The sequence below is a fragment of the Pocillopora verrucosa genome, chromosome 1 (assembly GCF_036669915.1).
Source record: "Pocillopora verrucosa isolate sample1 chromosome 1, ASM3666991v2, whole genome shotgun sequence".
In the NCBI taxonomy this organism is placed as follows: Eukaryota; Metazoa; Cnidaria; class Anthozoa; order Scleractinia; family Pocilloporidae; genus Pocillopora; species Pocillopora verrucosa.
In genome coordinates, this window is record NC_089312.1 from 22,641,910 (window position 1) to 22,659,750 (window position 17,841).

Consider the following 17,841-nt stretch of genomic DNA (forward strand, 5'->3'; position numbering starts at 1 on the left):
TTTCAGAAGCTGCTGACTAGCCGCTAACGATGCGAAGAAACAAAGAGTACAAAAGAACAACAAAACAATCACCCGGTACGTCGTTCACGTGATTCTTGAAACCGAAATGGACGCCGTGTCTCGCGGAGTTAAAGTGCAGCTCCCCAATTATTTGAGATCCCTGCCAATCCCTTCCACATTTGGCGGATTTCTAAAGCTTTCTGGCAGTGAATGGGTGCAGCTTGTACCATTGGTGGTGACAACCTCTGTGGCTGTGTACCTCGTAGTTTCAGCTCTGATTCCATCGAAGCCAAAAAAAAAAGAACATGAGTGGGTGAACAAGACAGTAGAGAAGGAGAAGGAAAAAGTTGCTGATACATTTCAAATTGAAGACCTAGGAGACAAAATGGTTTGTTGCCGTTGCTGGAAATCGAAGAAGGTTAGTGCTTCTACCAGAACCAGAGGTAAAAATGGCAGTGAGGTCTGACGCGAAACCTTTTGATCTATAGGGCCCCTCCCTCGGACATGGAAACCGGTGGGGGCGGGGGGTAAATCAGCTTTCAAAATTGTTTGACATACCAAATCAAGGCTTCCAATGCAGCGTTTAGTCAAGGACAGTGTTGATTTCAAAATCACATTTTGAAAATCACAAACAAAATTTACATTACTAATCAGTGAATATTATATGTAATATGTTTTTGCTTGGATGGAATTCTGATTGCGTGGTTTTAAAAAAACTGGGGATGACAAACTTATTTAGTTGTGCTGTACTTATAAGTTACACCAATAATACCCAAATAACAACTGCATTCTTCTGATTGAGGATTTCAGTATTATTTTACTGGAGAGTGTCTTTTATTAGTAATTTTGCTTCCATCACTGGTGTTCAATGAAGGGTAGCATTTATCAGAGGGTGGCATTTAATCAAGTAATGTTGTAAGTTACTTACAAAAAGTGATTTCTCCTTGAGTATATGAATTTTTGAGATCTTTGCCATGTTCTGAGCAGGCATCCTGATTTTTCTCGATTTTTTTCTTACAAAATATATTATCATTTTCATGGTATTTCTCACAGATGTTTTAGGATATTATTATTTTTTCACCATGTTATACTTTTATATCAAAGTCAACAATCAGTTCACTCTGTTTGTCTTCTTATTTTTTCAGTTCCCTTACTGTGATGGTAGCCACAATGAACACAACAAGGAAACTGGGGACAATGTGGGTCCTATTATTGTCAAGAGAGCAAACCCTTCCTCTTGAAAGAGATTCCTCTGTGCCTTGCAAAATGTAATCTTTTGTGCTCAGCCAGCAAGTAGTCTTAAGTAGACAGTCTAAAGTAAATGTAAAATTTTGTAGATATTCCAGTTTTAGTGTGCAGGTTGCATGGATTGATTCCCTTGGCTAGGTGTTGGGTTTTTTCAAAATTTCTCTGTTTTTTCAAAGATCACAGTGAATGTATTTTAGATACAGATATTTTGCATATGACAAACACTTTCCATTGTGAAGCTACTACTTATTTTGTCAACTGAATAAAACTGATGTAGACACTTCTTTGTTTACTTATTGTTCCATCTGGGGGTTGTTTTAAGAAGTAATATGAACATAGATACAAGCTTGTTAGTTAGGCTTTCATTGTTTGTGGGGCAGTGACTATTGTTACTATATGGTATGGATTCTGAATTTATGATTCAATTTGGAATGGGTATCTTGAGGCCAGTGATTAGGGATTTTATGAGTTAACTTTTGTAAAGTTTTAGCCACCATGGTATTAATCCAAACTCCAAATTCATCATAACAAAGGGGGTAAGTTTCTAAAGAAACTTTGGTGCTGCATCAGTGGAAGAGTATAACAGGGTAACTTAGTATTATCAACTGAGTTGATAACATGATTGGCCACTGTAAAGAGTTTCAAAGCTGACCTTTGAGTGTTCGCCCTTTGTCAGAGCGATCGGAGGATTTGTGGGTTGTGTGTGTGTTTATATTCAGAAAGTGGAGCTATGCTATTGGTGGGGATATGGTGATGAGAAAACAAGAATAAATTAGAGAAAGATGTCTTTTTCATCTTGTCACAAGTGTGGGACAAAGAAAAAATTCTGAGTCCTCATGAGGAATTAAACCTCAATAATAAATTAGTTGAATGGAAAGTGCCTATTGATGGCATGGGGATCGATGATGCCAGTTTGATAGATAATTTTTTGTTCTACAGTTTTGTGCCACAAACGGTTGTGCCACGGTTTTCCAAACTGTCCAGATGTGAGGAAAGTTCACAAACTGCCATATGCTGTTTAGAATGTTTAGGGAGATTAAAGTGTCTAGTGACTGGTTTGGATGCGTCCTTGTCATTTCTCTCTACTTGGCGAAGGAGTTCTTGAAATTGGTCACCTAGTTGTCTTCCTGTTCCACCAATGTATAACATTTTGCAATAAGTGCAAGTTATGCAGTAGATGACATTAGTGGAGGTACATGTGATCCTAATGATCTCATGGGTTCCAACATTTTCTCTACATTGTGAATGAAAGGACAAGTTTCACTCTGACAAAGGGCTAATGCTCAAAACGTAATCTTTAAAAATAAAAAATTTTTAGTCTCTCCTTTTCCAAAAGAGGTGTCCAGGTAAACTAGGAGCTAAGAGAAGATGATATTTTTGGTAAAAATATTATTTGGAAGGACATTGGATCAGACTTCATTGAAAATTTTGTCAAGTTTATCCCCACCCAGCTTGTAGAGCATTTTAAGTCTAAGGGAAGACCAGGTGAGCCTCGACAAAGAGTTAAAAAGTGGGCATATAAAGAAACATCAAGCCATCAACTTCTGATAAATATCATGACAAATTTTTTTAAACTGTGTCAAGTTTTAAGTTATCACAGTATAACTTATCATCACTAATTGTTTAGCTTCATTAATCTGCCTTGCAAAAACTGATCTATTGACGCACATTTGTGCAAGTATGTCAGTGCACAAGTGGAAACAGTGGGCAACAGGCATTTTAAACATTCTTAAGGACGCAGAAGAACTAATATATTCAAATTAATAGGTCACGTGATAGAAGCGCGTTCTAAGATGGAAGCCGTTTCGCGTGTAATCAAAGTGCAGCTCCCAAACTATCTTCGATCTCTGCCGGTTCCTTCTACTTTCGGCGGATTTTTAAAGCTCTCGGTAAAGGAATGGCGGCAGCTTGCACCGCTTTTACTCACTCTATCGTTGTTCATTTATCTCGTAATTAAGCGGCTTACTCGGCGGTCAGCATCGAAGCCCACCGGGAAGAAGACCCCAGATCAAGACTGGGTCAACAAAACACAGCAAAAGGACAAGGAGAAAGTTGCTGATACAATTCAGATTGAAGATTTAGCAGAGAAGGCAGCTTATCATGCTTTCTGTCGTTGTTGGAAATCGAAAAAGGTAAAATCAGCCAACAGGCTTTAAACAAAACAAGTTGAGTATGTAAATTAGGCTTCAGAAATTGATTTGACCGTGCAGACTCTTTTGGTATTAATGTGGCATTCGTTAGGGAGATTGCAAGCTTTTTTATATTGATTTGCTGTCATCAACAGCATTTTTCCTTCTGCGGTGGGTTCGGTAACGACACTATATCAAAAAGTTGGAGACAGAGTATTACATAATACCCAGTGTGAATCAACAAAGGGAGGGTGCTATCCACTAGTTAGCGCATTATACTCGCTTCGGACGAATTTTTTTTCTCTCAGTGTGTCATACTCAACGAATCCATGGAGGAGTCTGATGTTTAAGTTACTGAAATGAGAGATTGGAGGCAAACCAATCCCTGAAAAATTGAGCCCCATTTTAAGTTTGTTTCCTACATTTGTGGATCATACAGTATGGTTATCATAGTAAGGGTTATCTGTTGAGGAACTGCTGTCAGTGGAAGGGATTGACATATTGAAAACCTGATAGAAGATCATCTTAATAGCCCTGGAAGACTGCCAATCAGGTTGTCCAAATGTAACTCACTTTATGTGGCAACAGTTATTCTCAAGACTACCCTTACTCAGATGATCTAAACATACAATCATTAGTTACTCTTTTTTCCCATAATGTTCTGTATTTGTGAGCTGGTCACTCAAGAATGGTACACCAGTAGAGATGCTGACTTATAGTTGGTGATGTGCAACCAAGCTATTATTGAGACTATAGAGTATGTAGTGTGCAAGGTCTGTGTCAGAAATTTTGTTTTTCATCTGAGAATGAATCCAACCTAACTCTTACACTTTTTTCTAATCTTAAGTTCCCAAGGTGTGATGGCTCACATACCAAGCACAACAAAGAAACAGGAGACAATGTGGGACCACTTGTGCTGAAGAGAAAGAAGCCTCAACCTGCTGCAGCAACCACACCTTCATCTTAACAGGCTTCTTGAAATTTTGCACCTACAGCTGTACACCCCTGCACATCTATAAACAAACACAAATTTATACTGAGTGTATTTTTGGCACATGTAGATGTTGCACTAAGAACATGATGCACTTTTTGTAGGGGTTGAACCTTTCAGAAACTGTTAAGATCTACAGTTTTCAATAAATATTACAACCAGATATTATGGTTGAAGAAACGAAAATAATTATTTTGGCAAAGGAAAGGTGTGAAATAGATTGTAGGTCAACTTCAACTCCTCACTTTGTGAAAAAGGTGCATAATAAACACCTTCTTATAACATTCAGTTGAGAACTAAATATGATGCACTGGAATGTTGTAGTTAGGCTATTTGTAGTTGCAATTCTTTATTGATGGAGTGAGTTTACATGATTCCAATAGGGTTATTTATTAAGGTCACAAGAATGAAGAAAATGATCACCAATTAAAGAGGATTATGATTGTCAAACAAATTCTCCTTGTCAGCAACATAAGAAATGTGTAGAGGACAGTCTGGAGAATATGCATACTGATGTTAGAGTGTAAAGTGTTACACAAGGAGAATCCTTCTATGATTTTAAGGGGTCTGTTATTTGGTGAGGAAAGTGGATAAGTATCTCTTCCTCTTCAATACCTTGACCACTAAACTCACTTGTGTAAATCAATTTATGGAAAAGTAGAAACTACTTTTAATACTTGCTTCCATAAGCCCTGTTCAACACCTGGACCTTGTAGTATTGATACAGTCCTTATGAACTACTTAAGAGAATAGAGAAAGGTGTTTTTCATCATGTTACAAGCATGGGACAAAGGTACAATTCTGAATCCCCACGAGGAGTCAAACCTCAGACCTTTGGATTCTGCACTCTAATGCTCAACCACTTAGCCACAGAGAGTCTATGGTGAGCAAGGCCTGTTATGAGATTCGTATGTGACAAGTTAGGATCAGTGATGTGGATAGCATCATGTTAGTAAGTAAAATAAGACAGATGGTGAGTTTTGAGCTCAGTAATGAAATAGAGTGGGAATGTAAAGGTCCGAGGTTCAATTCTGCATGGGGACTTGTAATGTTGTCTTTCTCCCATGGCTTGAGACCAGATGAAAAACATCTTTCTCTGTTTCTTTACTGAGCTCAAAACGTACCATCTCTCTTCTACTATTTACTCAAGAGCATGTGGTGTTCCATCTTGATTGAATGCCGCAGTTGATACTTTTTCCTCCACAGGGACATAGCAGGAGGATGAGAGGGGTTGTTATGCGCCTCACTCTCCTTGGTGAGATGTTTTGTTTCAAAACCACACAAACAGAATAATTCAGATGGAGAAAAAGTCAAATTGTAATATATACACAGCTTTACACTTCTAACAAAACGTTACTTTAAGAAAAACATAGTGTGGATATCAACATGACAGTCATTTTGTCACCTTGGAAGTGACATACCGGTAGTTTGAATCCCCTTTGTAAAATCTCAGCTATACCCCTAATTCTTGTCACCTTTTTGCTGGATAGTGTGTGGAAATTGTGAAGAGAAATTCATTGTGAATGACTTTCATGAGTCAAAGTGATCGGCATTGTGTGGTTAGTGCCATTAAATGTGAGGTAGGGTGCAAGAACTGCCACAAGCCTCTCTGAGAGGGAAAAAGAATGGGAAAATGGAAAAAGGAGCAATCAATTTATGTCTACATTCTTTTGGCAACTACATCTATATTTTGCCCATTTTTTTTAATATCACTTTTAAAAACCACAGTCTATACAATGTTGATGTACATAATTTTCCTCCACCTTGAGCTCTAAATGGTATACAAGTTCTACAGTTAGGTAACATGTCCTTTTTCTGTACATTTGATGCTAGGCTTCATGAGTGAGCATTGCTTGCTCCATAAGTGGATGCTCTAAGGGGTGAATTGAAGCCTATCTAGCTGTGGACACTTAACACTATCCTTTGATACAACAACACCCCCTTATAGTGCATCTTAAAAGGGAGGCTAAGGCATTAATAACTTTCATTTTCTGCAGCAATTACAAAAATCTACCTATTTGTACATCTGCATATGAACTGAACCATGCAGTTATTCAAGATAGAAAGATTTTCCAACCAGGACACTTCCATGTCAGTAAACTCAATTTGATAAATTCCCACAAAAATGGTTTGTTAATAGAAAATCGTTTATAGGATATAATTGTATAATTCAGTAATTTCGTTTGAATTTTGCCTTTAGAATGCCTACAATTTGATTTGGACAAATATCCTTAACGGCCTTTCATATAATTGTTTTCAGTTTATACTGTACAGATATTCGTTTTCAACATGTGCAAATCTTGCATTCTACATCTGTAATACGTAATGCATATGTAATAAACACAAAACAGGCAATTGCTCGAATGATGCTGTATCGTGGTGTGAGGAGATCATTTCGATCCGCTCTGTGCATACAGTTCGCAAGTCTTACAGCAAATTGGCCCCCATTTCCTCGAAGAACACCAGTTAAGACGCAGTGCAGTTTTGCAGTATTTGGACCGGTCACCGATACACCGATTTTGAGCTGAAATGGGAAATACGTATAGACAACGTTAAGTAACTGAAGAAAGTTATAACCTCTACTTGCGTTACGTTCTTGAAACTAGTCACGCTAGTGCGAATCACGCAACTGCGTTGATTTGATTAGAGACGTTTTAGAAAGAGTGACCAGTTGAAATTTCATTTATCTATTGACAATCCGAGACTTGACTGCTCCTAGAAGTTAAGTTGACCGGCGAAAAAGAGACTTTGTGTAACTGAAAAAGAGTACTCTTCATATTTTAAAAATAGGGAAAATGAAAATTAAAAAAAGGAAAAAATTTAGGTAGAGAAAGAAATTTGTGAATATTACGTTATGCGTGTGGGGAAGCCGAAATAATGAATGAAGCCAGGCGAGTGAGTGCCCCAGACATAAAACGGTTCAAGCTAATTCTTCAAAAATTACTTAAGGATAATAGGAAAAGTGAATCAACTCAGAGTAAATTTCTTTGTTATGTCGTAAACAATGCATGTCACATCCATCCAAAGCTTATTTAATTAGATGCAATTAATTTATGTAATTAGAGCTTAATCTGAAAGCTATGATGATCTGCGCAAGAGAGCGCAATAGCAACGACTTTGTAACAGATCATTGTACAAACCCACGTGTTTTGGTATTTTTGGAAGGACAGCTACCGCTCGACACTTTAATATCGTCTAGTGCTACGTCACTGGAAAATCCTCTACCTCGAACTGCCTCAAATATAATCTAAGAATAAAAACAAAGAATATGTCAATGCAACGGTATGTCACCTTATCAATGACCAGGTACTACAGTAGACTTGGTGTTTACGCCCAAATCGTGTTAGTGTTTACGCTCTTTCTGGTAGTAAAGAGAATCATGTGTCATTTACTAGCCAGAAGAATAAGAGAGAGATTATAAGAATCCCAACTAAAGGAAATTCCTTTGTGATTGACTAGGCACGATAGTTAGTTTTTTTTTTTCTGCACAGCAGAATTTTAAAGAACTGGTCAGAACTGTTCGTCTTGCTACGGTGGCACCTTAATTTTTGTAAATAAGCGTCTAGAAAGAGCTTACTATTCTCCTCACGAAAACTCTTAAACTCACATGAGCCACACAAGGCATTGCATTTTACCTGATAAGGCAAGTAAGATGAGACGAGAAGTCGCTCATTATGCCATTCATTGAGTTGGTTTTTCGACTTATACCATAATCGCCGTTCTCTTCTGGATTTTGGGTCCCTGTGGATAACCCGGAGCGAGCCCATATTTGCCCCGTACATATGATACCAGAAGTCAATACACACTCTTTTAGCCTTCACCAGTGGACTTGCTAACCTGGCGCGATAATTTCGTTTCTGTGGATCTGATGCCTCTATGTAAACGTAAAAACCTGCAGAAATCAATCAAGTAGTCAGTCAGTCAGTCAGTCAGTCAACTAGCCAGCCTCAGAGCTGCTTAATTATTCATCAGGTAGCCTGTCAGCTGGCATGGTCTGTCTAACTCTGTCTGTCTCAATGTTATTGAGAGCGCGTTGCAGTATCCGAAAGGAGGAAACTGGAAGACGTGAGTTTAGCCTACAGTCGTAGCTGAACTTCTTTCAAAGCTTTTTCCAGACCTCACAACATTACTGGTGTAGTTGCATGATAAAACATATCTCCGAAATCGTTACTAAATTCCTCAGAAAGTTCATTACCAAAAGTCGCTTACAGAATACTAAAGATACATCTAAAATACAGTGCCAAGAGTTGAGGGACTCGCCTTTGGATGTCCCATGAGTGTGATCTACGGAGGGGCCTGTCTTCCTACTTGGTGTACTGCTGTTCCACAGAGTCCAGTCAAATTGATCTAGACTAGATCCACGTACATTCTCCCAACCGCAAAGACCTTGCTCGAAAGTACATGAAATGTTGACAAAATCTGAAAGAAATGAGGGCAAAAAAACATAGCATATTAGTACAGCGTATACGGTTGCTCCTAGCAGTATTTTCCGCTCCTTTGAAGAAGTTAGTCAGTTTTGCCAGCGAGGCACAAATTAGGGAAGAATATTCTTAACTGAAATGGAACGAGTATAGAACAGCCATATGTTGAACTCGAAATATCTAAGTTCAATTTTTAGAGATGCTCTAACTCCTCTAAGATGCGTGACATGCACCCTGAATACTCACCTTCACCTGCACATGGCTCTTTCCTACATCTCCTAATAATGCCTTCTTTTGTTTCCCTTGGACAATTCAAAGACAAGGCCCCCAGTATATCGCGGCACTCTACTGAGCGAGACTGGTAACTGCTCCCACACGTTCGTGAACACTTTGGACCGAAAAAAAAATCAAATCACTTAGTACTAGAATGAACAGTTAGTCTATTCAAGCACCAAAATACGTATCCTCTGGGGCAGTTTTCAATACAGTGTAGCTTTCCGAAAAAGAAGTTGTCACTGACTGAACATCTGAGGCAGCATCTTTCATAATTGTTAACTATGTAACAAACGTAATCACCCACCTCTGACCAGTTTCCCGTAACCCACTTTGCAGGACACGAATCATCGTTACATATTTGTTCGATTTCAGGTTTATCCGCTGTACAAAGTGAGGAGTTAACCAGCATTTTACCCAAGACACCTTTGCATTCTACAGTACGGTTTTGCTTTCCACGATCACATGGCTTTGAACAGTCGCTCCACTCAGAGACCCTCCATTCATACCTGAATCACACAAGTTAATTGTAGAGCTGATTCTCAACTACAGAAGTGATCATACCCATCTAATTTCTCCTTCAAGTATTACAGATGAATCAAACGTGAAGGTAATGAGAATAGGGAATATGATCGGTAATTGAAGAAGCTCTTGATCGTGACCAAGCGACAGTACCAAAGAAAATGTTAAGAGGACAGTATGGAGGATATGCATACTGATGGTCAGGCCTAAAGGGTTCCTGGACTTACAAGACAGCTTGTACATCGCAAAATCTTGGCCAAGATCTTGTAACTAAGTTATTACCAATACATGTCAATATTTAACATCAGTTATTATCATAGACCTTTATAATTTATTCCTGCCTCTTTGATGTTTGCTGACCATAGCAAAATATCATTTCAAGACTTTATGATACCACAACGCGAATCACTTCGGCGGATTTTTATGCGTACGGCTTAAAGGCAGAATAGCCTTTGTTTCACAAGAACTGAAAAATCTTTCCGCAAAAAGTTCACTTCTATCAGTACAGTTTTGATAAATTTGTGTTGCAGTGGTTACAGATATAGGACATGGAAAAACATTAACATTAACCTTAATTAGAAAATGAATCCTGAGGCAAGATAAATAGCTGCTTTCATACCTCTCACATGCTGTTAAATTACAAGGTCTGGTCAAAGGTTCGGGTTTATTGACGGAAAAGCAGTTTTTTTCTGAAACTTCATTGTCGTCTTCTCTTTTGAGGCATCTGTATATGCGTATTTGTATTCCTTAAAAATAGAGGAGATATTGATTTTTGAGTTAGAGCAGAAAAGGTAGGTAATTTGAATTGGCAAGTGCAGCTCGACTAACCGATCGATGCGCGCTTAAGTGTTACACTTTTACCAAACTGAAGAGTCATCATTTTCACAAGCAAGGAAATGCACTAACTCCTGCCTCTATTTAGCAAAAAACAGATTTCGTTGTCAACTCTCAGCTCACGTTTAAAATTCTCTTAAATTCTTTGCATTTGCTAAAATTAACAACCTAAATAGCATTCTCTTTCCTTGAAGTGGAACCCGGAAAATTAATTTATTATTGTTTATTTACAAACCTTCTCCGCAGGTTCTGGAACATTCAGACCATTTGAGATGAGACCAATAGAAATCACTTTCATTGCTGTTTGGTTTGTTAAGCGAATAACGCAGAGTTACAGGCGCTGGTGACTCACTAATCTTTACCTGCAACAACAGAGCATTTCTTTCTGAATGAATTTAATTGAACAGTTGTAGCCGGGGAAAGAACGAGTACTAATTTGAACAACTTAGGAAACTCTCCTGGGTAACTGCACGGTAAATGGATATTTGAATATCATCTTACATACTAAGAATTATCAAGTTCTCGCTACAGTAGGATCCTCTGTAAGGTGGATACCCTTGGGACTAGAGAAAGTGTTCCCTGCACAGATGTGTTCCTTGAGTGTGGATTATAGGTAAAGGAGTTACAGGAACATTATTCTTGCTGGGACAGAAGTTAACATCCCTTGTTAAGAGACGTTCCAAAAGAAAGGTTCCATGTCATCCTGAGGCTTGTGAATTTATTACTTTGATACGTTACATCACAGGTGGAGGGTAAACTATAAGCGTTGTATTTGATTAAGAGTATATGTATAAAGTAACCACACACTTCTTGTTCGTGAGCTATAAGTGGAGGGTCTTAATAGGGTGATGGTTAACCGTTTAAATTTTGGCCATTCTACGGCTGACGGTTCATTTTTTTTCTGTAATCATCGTCATAATTTCATGTAATCACGAAGTTGATGTTTGTTACGTTAAACAAAAGTGACGAGATCTCGTCAAAACCTGGCAAAACTAGGCCAACCCGGCTCATGTAATCAGGCCCACAATATCATTTAAAATCAGACAAATTTTCGGACACCCCTCTTAGAAACTACGTAACTCCATTTTCACTTCTTCCACAGATACTAACTTTATTTTTGTATTCACTAATTGGTGCCTGTGGGATGCGTCTAAATAATAACCAATGTTGACATGGTTGAGCAATTCAAACGTATTTTGTCACGTTCAAATGTTTTGATACCTGTTTGAATTTATAGACTAACCTTCACTTTGATCCTATCCGTGAGAGGCCCCAGCGCATTGAGACTCTCTTTGTTTCCATGTCGTGTATAAATAAACTTCGCGCCAGCAAATTTGTACACTGAGGAGACGGATTTCACCTCGGCCCCATTCAAATACTGTTTCTCTGCACCCATAGCTTCTAGAACTGTTGATCAATCAATCATGCTGTGATAGTTTGTTGCAATTCTTTTCAACGTTTTACACGAAAAATACCCCTCACCATCGTTACGAAATGCAACCAATATAAGCGAAAAAATCATAAGGACGCCCACTACTTTGTACCGAGCTTCCTGACAGAGGTGGGTTTTCATACAAAAGACTCAATCTACATGTTATCCTTCCTTTTACGTGTGTACCTAACGCTTCGAGAATCAACTCTCTTTTAATGAGTCACTTGTATGGACATGCGAAGATTACCTTAAATACAGAAAGTTTTCTTTTACGGTAAAGTGTTGGGTTTATAAGATCGTGGAACTTTTATTTATGACTGCTTTGAAATTGGAGGATTAACCATAAGCCGTTATTTATTTAGAGATAATGTTTGCCTAATATGAACCACAACATGCAAAATACTAACCTAAGAAATTGGGGGATGTGTCCTCCAACATAATGTTGGTTGACCCCACCGGACACTCGAGTAATGTCTGAAGATCTGAGATGTTAAAAACAAAACAGTTTCAATAGAAGACACACGTGATAACTTTTAGAAGACATAACACGCAGAAATAGGTAACAACTGGGTGCGTAAGTTGAAATGAAGGTAACCAAAACCAGCCTTTGTGGATGACCAAAAGTCCTTCTTTTCTGAAGAAACTGCGTTGCTGTGTCCTCGGACTAGTGGCATGCAAGTAAAGCTATCGGTTGATTGATGATCACTAAACCAGAGAATCATAACAAAGCTAACATTTCGAGTGTTACTCTACGTCGCAATTAAATTACTCTTGTCAACCTCTATTGAACAACAGTTCACATCATTACCGCAAGATTTCCTTACTCTTTAAAGAACGAAAGGTCCTCATTCGATTGCAAGATAGAATACCTTCTTTAGGTAACAAAGAGATGGATCCTTCACTTGGTGTGCATAAGTGACCGTCGCCGCCACAAACGCCACAATTGTCCAGAGTTTTATTTGATCCAACGATGCCATCACATCCGACTTTCTGTGGATCGGGAAGAGTTTTATCCGCAATTAGTTCAATTCGCTTATCATTGGGCGACTGTATCTCCCAAAAAGGATAAATAAGAGAATGACGAAGTTATTTACCGTAACCCTTTCAATCCTATGATCTAAATAGTAATTCTCCTCATTTTCTGCCAAACAATTCCTATGATATTATTTCTAATAATTTGGCATTGCATCACCTAACAACCCCCTGATTGATATTTTTTTTCGTTCTCATCGCTTGTCTGCTTGATATTGTTGTGATAATGTAAGGAGAAATTCTGTGTTGATCACTCACGGGAATTAAAGGTTAACAGCGCTTACGCTGATCGAAACGGTACTTACCTGACATTTACTCTGAATACAGACATCAAACGATGTCAGATCGTCGTTACATTTGGTTCCGTTTTCGACGTCCAGTGGTACGATATCAACCCTTTTGCCGTTCTCAGTTGCCTCACAGAACTGTTGACAAGGATTGAGGTCGAGTCCTGTAGAGAAAACAAGACTAATCTTAACTCAAAGTCGAACCTTCTTACAACGGACACCTTAAGAAAAGAAAAAAAAAGTGCTGTCAGAGAAAGGTGATAAAAAATAGATCTTATGTTGTCGTGAGTCTTTTCAGTAATAGATCATAGATGGCTTCAACATGTGGTAAGAGCAAAAAGGTGGCACTTAAGGCGCAGCCGAGTGAGTCACTGATGTTTTTACCACGTACAAACGTCAAGAGTGAGTGAGTCGTCGCACGTTTCGCCTGACTGTCGGTTACTAATTGACTGTTATATTCTGGTAATTCGCAGCTGGAATGCGCCTAAAGGCCTATGTCTTTCTCGAGAGGTAGCCGTCGTAGAGAGGTGTGTATGTATGGACCTTCGGCCGGGACAATAAATGTAGCTATTGTAGTGAGGTGGTATTTGTAGAGATGTGGTCGTTAGCAAATGATGTACTGTGTGGTCGAAACACCCTTAATATCAGTCTATCTACAAATGTCAGACGAATAAAAAGAGAAAAGTTTTACTGAGACTGTTACCATACAACATTTCATAGTCACCCAATTCAGTTAAAAGTGAAACGATTAGATTTACTTCTAATGTTATTTAGAGGGTGGATTTTACTGAAGAGGAACATACTGTTGTTAATTGTTGTGAATCTCATCATTCCCAGGCCACATGGGTTGTTTTCAAGTGAGATGTCATCCAAAGCGAAATCACTGAGGTATCCGTCACCTCTCACTCCTTGGAATACGATCTGCAACAATGAAATGATGGGTAAAATGATGAGGCTTGATGAGCTCGAAAATCTATCATCTTCATGTCTGACAAGCAACTGCCGAGTCTGCGCACCTAACTTCTTCTCAGGAAAAGAGGGCGTTGGATGTGACGAGGCTGAACATGTGTAGAGCGATGCGAAAGAGACTATGCACTAATCAAGAAAGGGAGTAGTTTCTAAAAGATACTGTTTTGCTACTTCAGTGGGGATATTACAAGATAATTTGGGTTTATCAAATGTGTGAATAATGTAAGTTAACCACCGTAAAGAGTTTTTAAAGCTGCCGTTTCGAGCGTTAGCCCTTTGCCAGAGCGAATTGAGGAATTGTGGGTTGTGTGTGTTTTATATGCAGAAAAATGGAGCCACTCTATTGATGGAAACTTGGTAACATAAAAACAAGAACGAATTAGTAGAATGAAAAACGTTTGTAGATACTACAGGGATTAAGAAGACCGGTTTGAAAGATAATTTTTTTTGAGAGATAAGTCGTTTATTGAAATAATATCTGGCAGTCGTGAGGCTGAATTACATGTTTAAAAAAAATAATGGATAATCTATATATATACGGCAAATATAATAATGAAATTTGGACTATCAAGTGGCCCTGACTGCATTGCGCATAATAAATGAGTTCTTAAATCTGTTAGTCTTGATTAATGGCAGCGAGTAAACTCTTTTATGCCTCCGTTCATGATTACATGGTCCACGCTTAGCTAATAATAGGTTCCGAAGTTCTCTCGTTGACATCTGTCGTTTTTTTTCTAGAGCCTTGCGATTGTCCGAATTGCTTAGGTGCTGAGATAAGCCGAAGACTGCCATGCGTTGCTAATATTGATTTGGGAAATTAAAGAGACCGGCTTATGGTTTGGATGCATCTTTGTCACTCCTTTCTACGTCGCTTTCGTTCTTGGGAACGAAAGGCGCAAAAGAATAAGAAAAACATAGCATGGTTGCCTGTGATCAGACGTGAAAAGTTACCTTCAAAGTCAGTTGAAGAAAAGGAAGTTGATATTTAATTAAAAATTGAAGGTATGACCTCATTCCTAATCATAGTCTGCTTTAACCCTTTAAGCCCTAAGAGTGACCAGCATCTAATTTCTCCCTACAATGTCAGCCCTGAATCACACACTAAGGTCATGAGAATAAAGGAAATAATCACCAACGAAAGAAGCTTTTGATCGGTAAACAAATTCTCCATGTCAGCAACTTAGGAAATGTATAAAGAAAATATGGAGAATACACATACTGATGTTTGGATGTTTGAGGGTTAAACCTCTCAGACTGCACAACCTATAGCACTACTTACCCTATATGGCCTCTTGCTGAATATCGTGACGTGCCTCCATACCCAATTGTCTCCTCTATTCCTGTTAACCGCCCAGACAACTTTTTCGCCCTGCAAAATGAAGAAATGCTTGAGTAAAAGTTTATCGTAGAATATCAAGAAAAGAACCGCACAGTATGTCAAAAATTTTGCTTCTTTTGGCACCGGATCTCTTTCTGAAAAGAGTCAGAGAAGAAAAACATGAAAAGAACAGACTGAAAAAAAAAAAGCAGCCACATGTCATGTTTCTAGGCTCGAGACTAAATAAGAAACCTATGAACGGTACACGAGTTTTTTTTTTCTTTCGCTTGACTACCCTAACCTGACATTGGTTCGGATCGGGTTGAGGAACTTTTCTTCCTTGACGACAAGTTGCTGTTACATTATTTACACACACCTTCTGAACTCAAACTGGTCATAAGAGTTCGGAAATAAAAAAAACATTAAGGACTTCAAATTGACGCGATTTAACTGCAAGGATTATTTGATTACATCACCACATGTAAGTCATTTTTGCATTCAGAATTATACTCACTGTATCGCTTTTGATGATAAGTTGAAGCTCTCCCATATGTGCATTGTCACCAAACGAATGATACCAGAACTTTAGACATGCAACCTTAAGTCCTATATACGGACTGATCAAACGGGCCTTGTCTTGAGGGTTAAGTGGCCGAGAGGTCTCCAAAAATACGTAATGGCCTACACACAAAGTACGAAGAAACATATGTTAACAGTCACATAACCCTGTTGATGAGAAAACTGCTCAGTGTTCTTGTTCTTATTTGATTCCGATTTTACTCCAGGCAAATTTACGCCATATTTTAAAAAAATATACCTCAATTAAAAAAAAAAAAATCATATCTATGACATAAAAATCAAGAGCTGTCCAAGTTTGTGATCGTTCCCTTGATTCTCATAAGCCTTTATGTTGGATTCAGTAATGATACCTTAGTGAGAAATAAGATTCTAGTCACCCTGAGGGATTAAAGAGTTAATGAAAACGGAGCTAATATTGGATGCAGAAGAACAACCAACTTCTAGGAGCCAAAATTGTCTTCATTTCAACCAGCTTGCAGAACTTAACACTACACAATAACAATGAAGGGGTAAGTTTCTAAAGAAACTGTACTGCTGCGTCGGTGGGAGAGTATAACACAGTAATTTGGTATTATCAACTGAATTGATAACGTAAATTGGCCACCGTAGAGAGTTTCAAAGCTAACGTTTAGAGCGTTGGCCCTTCGTTATTCCCTCTGAGAGGGGCTAATGCTCGAAACGTCCGCTTTGAAACTCTTTACGGTGGCCAATTTACGTTATCAACTCAGTTGATGATACCAAATTACCTTACTACCAAATAGCAATGAATAGAAAATGGAAAGAAGTAAGGATTACAGTAATAACCAAATGCTGGGTTTTTCCTTCCTCACCATCTCTTCCTTTAGTGTGATCTGCGGAGGGTCCTGTACCAGCGGTCGGGGTGCGACCCTTGTTGTGCTTCCAGTCATAATTATCATGAGCATCATTTGTCCAGCCACACAGACCAGTCTCAAAGTCACAGTCGATGCTCGCTAAGTGATTTTAAGAGAAATGAAAAAGCAGCATTAGCCAGGAAAGATAAGGTTTGATGAATTTACTCTTTAATTCGACAGCGTGAGGCATCAGGGAAATGGAGTCCTTATCATTGAGCAAATTTCTGATAGAAGAATTAAACGCAACCAAAACTATGGTACTCGGTAAGAAGCGCTGAAAATTACAAGAGTATTCATCCTTTTTTCCGTGGCCGTGGCTGTTTAATCATAGAGCAGGTCATACCAAGACTAATACATTTTTCCCGCGATATATATTATCATTCCCTATTAGAATAATCTTGGAAACATTTCGTTCTCCGAGGACCAAGCTCAGCCTTGAAATTTATTTACTCCATCTCCACGCAGGAAGCCTTCAGCATTTTGATCCTAGCGACAGACACAACACTTCTTTACGGAAAAGTCATATCGATCGTTTTTCTTTGATTCACGCTTGTACCACATGTCTTCCACCTTTTTGTTTCCGAAATTGTTTAGAATACGAGTTAAAAACATAAAAAGATACTTCCAAAGGGTCTTGATATCAGCAGGCAAGTCAGGAATTTAAAGATAAAATTTAACTTCTTGAAGAATGAACTCCGCAAGAAAAGAACAAAAACAAGGAAAACAGAAAGCAAGCATGCAGGAAAACTTATGACAACAACAATAACAAAACCTGAACAAAGTGAGATCTAACCTTTAAAGATATCATGTGCTGCCCAGTTGCCGGCAATTTCTGGTAAAATCAAAGGTGCGCGTCTCTTGCACTGTTCATTTCTTGACGCCTCGAACGTTAACAGCTGACCAGGGCAGTCCTGGTGAAAAAGATAAACAAGCC

The 17,841-nt window shown here is 38.5% G+C and overlaps 3 protein-coding genes across 6 annotated transcripts in view; 2 read left to right on the forward strand and 1 right to left on the reverse strand.

The window, feature by feature from the left end:
- Positions 1-46: 46 nt before the first annotated feature.
- On the forward strand, positions 47-1,528 carry LOC131796668 (CDGSH iron-sulfur domain-containing protein 2 homolog A). The gene is made up of 2 exons (XM_059114269.2): positions 47-418; positions 1,146-1,528. The coding sequence occupies exons 1-2, from the start codon at positions 107-109 to the stop codon at positions 1,239-1,241; spliced, it is 408 nt and encodes a 135-aa protein (XP_058970252.1). The 5' UTR covers positions 47-106; the 3' UTR covers positions 1,242-1,528.
- Positions 1,529-3,028: 1,500 nt separating this feature from the next.
- Positions 3,029-4,656, forward strand: LOC131796665 (CDGSH iron-sulfur domain-containing protein 2A). The gene is made up of 2 exons (XM_059114267.2): positions 3,029-3,380; positions 4,225-4,656. Exons 1-2 carry the CDS (start codon positions 3,042-3,044, stop codon positions 4,342-4,344), a joined length of 459 nt encoding a protein of 152 aa, XP_058970250.2. The 5' UTR covers positions 3,029-3,041; the 3' UTR covers positions 4,345-4,656.
- A 919-nt stretch (positions 4,657-5,575) lies between these two features.
- Positions 5,576-17,841, reverse strand: part of LOC131796663 (A disintegrin and metalloproteinase with thrombospondin motifs 2) — a 30,475-nt gene continuing 18,209 nt past the window's right edge. For 3 of the 4 annotated variants that reach the window (XM_059114265.2, XM_059114263.2, XM_059114266.2), the window contains 17 exons: positions 17,701-17,818; positions 16,866-17,006; positions 15,971-16,137; positions 15,418-15,507; positions 13,973-14,090; positions 13,188-13,333; positions 12,720-12,840; positions 12,258-12,332; positions 11,662-11,825; positions 10,654-10,780; positions 10,204-10,330; positions 9,370-9,571; positions 9,036-9,177; positions 8,629-8,787; positions 8,004-8,260; positions 7,513-7,615; positions 5,576-6,892 (listed from right to left, as the gene is read on the reverse strand). In XM_059114265.2, the coding sequence (XP_058970248.2) occupies positions 6,759-6,892; positions 7,513-7,615; positions 8,004-8,260; positions 8,629-8,787; positions 9,036-9,177; positions 9,370-9,571; positions 10,204-10,330; positions 10,654-10,780; positions 11,662-11,825; positions 12,258-12,332; positions 12,720-12,840; positions 13,188-13,333; positions 13,973-14,090; positions 15,418-15,507; positions 15,971-16,137; positions 16,866-17,006; positions 17,701-17,818 (2,391 nt within the window). In that variant the 3' untranslated portion in view covers positions 5,576-6,758. Of the gene's footprint in view, positions 6,893-7,508; positions 7,616-8,003; positions 8,261-8,628; positions 8,788-9,035; positions 9,178-9,369; positions 9,572-10,203; positions 10,331-10,653; positions 10,781-11,661; positions 11,826-12,257; positions 12,333-12,719; positions 12,841-13,187; positions 13,334-13,972; positions 14,091-15,417; positions 15,508-15,970; positions 16,138-16,865; positions 17,007-17,700; positions 17,819-17,841 lie in introns of all 4 variants that reach the window. The other variant, XM_059114264.2, reaches the window with a different exon arrangement.

Bases quoted from the DNA above. Each gene is read 5' to 3' on its own strand.
- LOC131796668 (XM_059114269.2), top strand. From the start codon at position 107: ATGGACGCCGTGTCTCGCGGAGTTAAAGTGCAGCTCCCCAATTATTTG. The intron at 419-1,145 runs GTTAGTGCTTCT...TTATTTTTTCAG, and splicing joins GTTGCTGGAAATCGAAGAAG to TTCCCTTACTGTGATGGTAG.
- LOC131796665 (XM_059114267.2), top strand. From the start codon at position 3,042: ATGGAAGCCGTTTCGCGTGTAATCAAAGTGCAGCTCCCAAACTATCTT. The intron at 3,381-4,224 runs GTAAAATCAGCC...TCTAATCTTAAG, and splicing joins GTTGTTGGAAATCGAAAAAG to TTCCCAAGGTGTGATGGCTC.